At 67.1% G+C, this 1928-nt stretch overlaps 1 protein-coding gene across 1 annotated transcript in view; it reads left to right on the top strand.

The window, feature by feature from the left end:
• Nucleotides 1–2: 2 nt before the first annotated feature.
• CELF3 (CUGBP Elav-like family member 3) overlaps nt 3–1928 on the top strand; it is a gene marked incomplete at both ends in the record, with an annotated part of 8927 nt that continues 7001 nt past the window's right edge. Inside the window, 2 exons of the mRNA XM_026083692.1 lie at nt 3–96; nt 1521–1612. Of these exons, the coding sequence (XP_025939477.1) occupies nt 3–96; nt 1521–1612 (186 nt within the window). The remainder of the gene's footprint in view (nt 97–1520; nt 1613–1928) is intronic.

Here is a 1928-nt window from a genome sequence, read left to right as displayed (position 1 = left end):
ACCTGGAGGAGAAGGACCTCAAACCCATCTTCGAGCAGTTCGGCAAGATCTACGAGCTCACCGTCATCAAGGACAAGTACACCGGCATGCACAAAGGTAGGGCACCGGTACCGGCACCGGGCACAGCCCCAGACACCGGGCACAGCCCCACGTACAGCCTCAGGCACCGGGCACAGCCCCACATACAGCCCCAGGTGTTGGGTGCAGCCTCACATATGACCCTGGGCAATGGGTAGAGCCCCAAGCACAGCCCCGCGTACAGCCACACATATTGGTCACAGCCCCACATACAGCCACACATATTGGGTACAGCCCCACACGCAGTCCCGGGTACCAGGTACAGTCCCACATGCCAGGCTTGGCCCCACGTACAGCCCCGAGCACCAGGCCTGAGGACTGGGCACAGGACTGGGCCCCTGTAGGGTGTTGGGGTGCTGTGGGGTGTATTGGGGTGGGCAGCTGGTGGTTGTGCAGCTGTGTGTGATGGAGCAGGGGTGTGGGTGAAGGCCGTGTGTGCTGGGTGTTGTGCGTGGTGGTAGGTGTTGTGTGAGGGTGTTGCGTGGGAGTTGTGGGTGTTTGTGAGGGTGACGACCAGTTGTGTGGGTGCTGTGCACAGCGTGGGCGATGGCTGTTAGTGGCTGTGCCAGTGCGGGGTGTTGTGTGGGTGTTGTTTTGCAGTGTTGTGTGACGGGTGTGGGCAGTGGCTGTGACAGCTGTGGGTGGTATGAGATGGAGGTGCTGTGTGATGTCTGGGCAGGGGTGCCGTGGCTGTGGGGTGTGTGCTGGTTGGCCAGGGTGTGATGGCTGTGTGGGCTGTGACGCTGGAAGGGTTGTGATGGCTGTGTGGTGTGGGCGACGGGTGGGCAGGGGTGTGTGGGCTGCAGTGCGTGCGGTGGTTGGTAGGGGTGTGTGCTGGTAGTAGGGTGTGTGATGGTAGGGCTGTGCAATGGCTGTGTGCAGCGTGCTGGCGGTGGGGTATGTGCGGGCGGCGGGGTGTGCGATGGCAGGGGTGTGCGATGGTGGCAGGGAGTGCGATTGTCGGTAGGGGTGTGCAATGGTGGCGGGGTGTGTGATGGCGATGGGCTATGTGATGGCAGGGAAGGGTGTGTGGTGGCAGGGTGTGCGATGGTGGCGGGGTGTGCAGCGGCGGGGTGTGCGGCACCAGAGGGCTGTGCTGGCTGCGGGTGTCTGTGCCAGGGCCCGGTCCAAGGGAGGAGACAGGCCCCATGCACAGCCGCCCCCATCCAGGCCAGGCCTCGGGGGTGTCTCTGAAACCCCGGCTCCGGCTGTGCCCTGGGGACACACGGCGGTGGTGGGACCGGGAGCAGCGTGGGTACCGGGGAGGCCAGGAGCACCCCGGCGCCAGCCCTGCCCCGAGGCCACGGTGACAGGCGCGCTGCGGGCCGCGGCGGTGGCGGCTTTCAGGGCTAACGGCGCACAAAGAGGCAACAGCCGCTCCCGGACTCCTGGGCCCCCCCTGCTCCGCCCCGCCTCAGTTTCCCCGGCTCTCCCCTCCGCAGGATGCGCCTTCCTGACCTACTGCGCCCGCGAGTCGGCCCTCAAGGCCCAGAGCGCCCTGCACGAGCAGAAAACCCTCCCGGGGGTGAGTGGGGTGACCGGGGGGGGGGGGGGGAAGGGGGATGACACACGCCAGCGTCACGCGGGTGCCGCGGCCTCACACGCGGGTGCGAGCCTCGCGCGAGATGCCCCCCACCGCCAACATCTGCCCCGGGGGGTTATAAATAGCGCCCGGGCGGCGGGTCGCTAGGAAACGGCCTGGCGGCTAACGAAGGGCCTGGCGGCTAACGAAGCGGCTAACGAAGCGGCTAACGAAGCGTTGCCAGGCGTGCGCCCGGCTCGGCGGGCACCGGGCAGCTGAGCTAACAAAGCCGCTGGTGCCGGCGGGGGGGAGGCCGGGCACGGCCCCG

This window comes from Apteryx rowi, unplaced genomic scaffold (genome assembly GCF_003343035.1).
Source record: "Apteryx rowi isolate R43461 unplaced genomic scaffold, aptRow1 scaffold_610, whole genome shotgun sequence".
In the NCBI taxonomy this organism is placed as follows: Eukaryota; Metazoa; Chordata; class Aves; order Apterygiformes; family Apterygidae; genus Apteryx; species Apteryx rowi.
The sequence above is the reverse complement of the archived record's forward strand: the minus strand, read 5'-3'. Positions and strand labels throughout refer to the sequence as shown.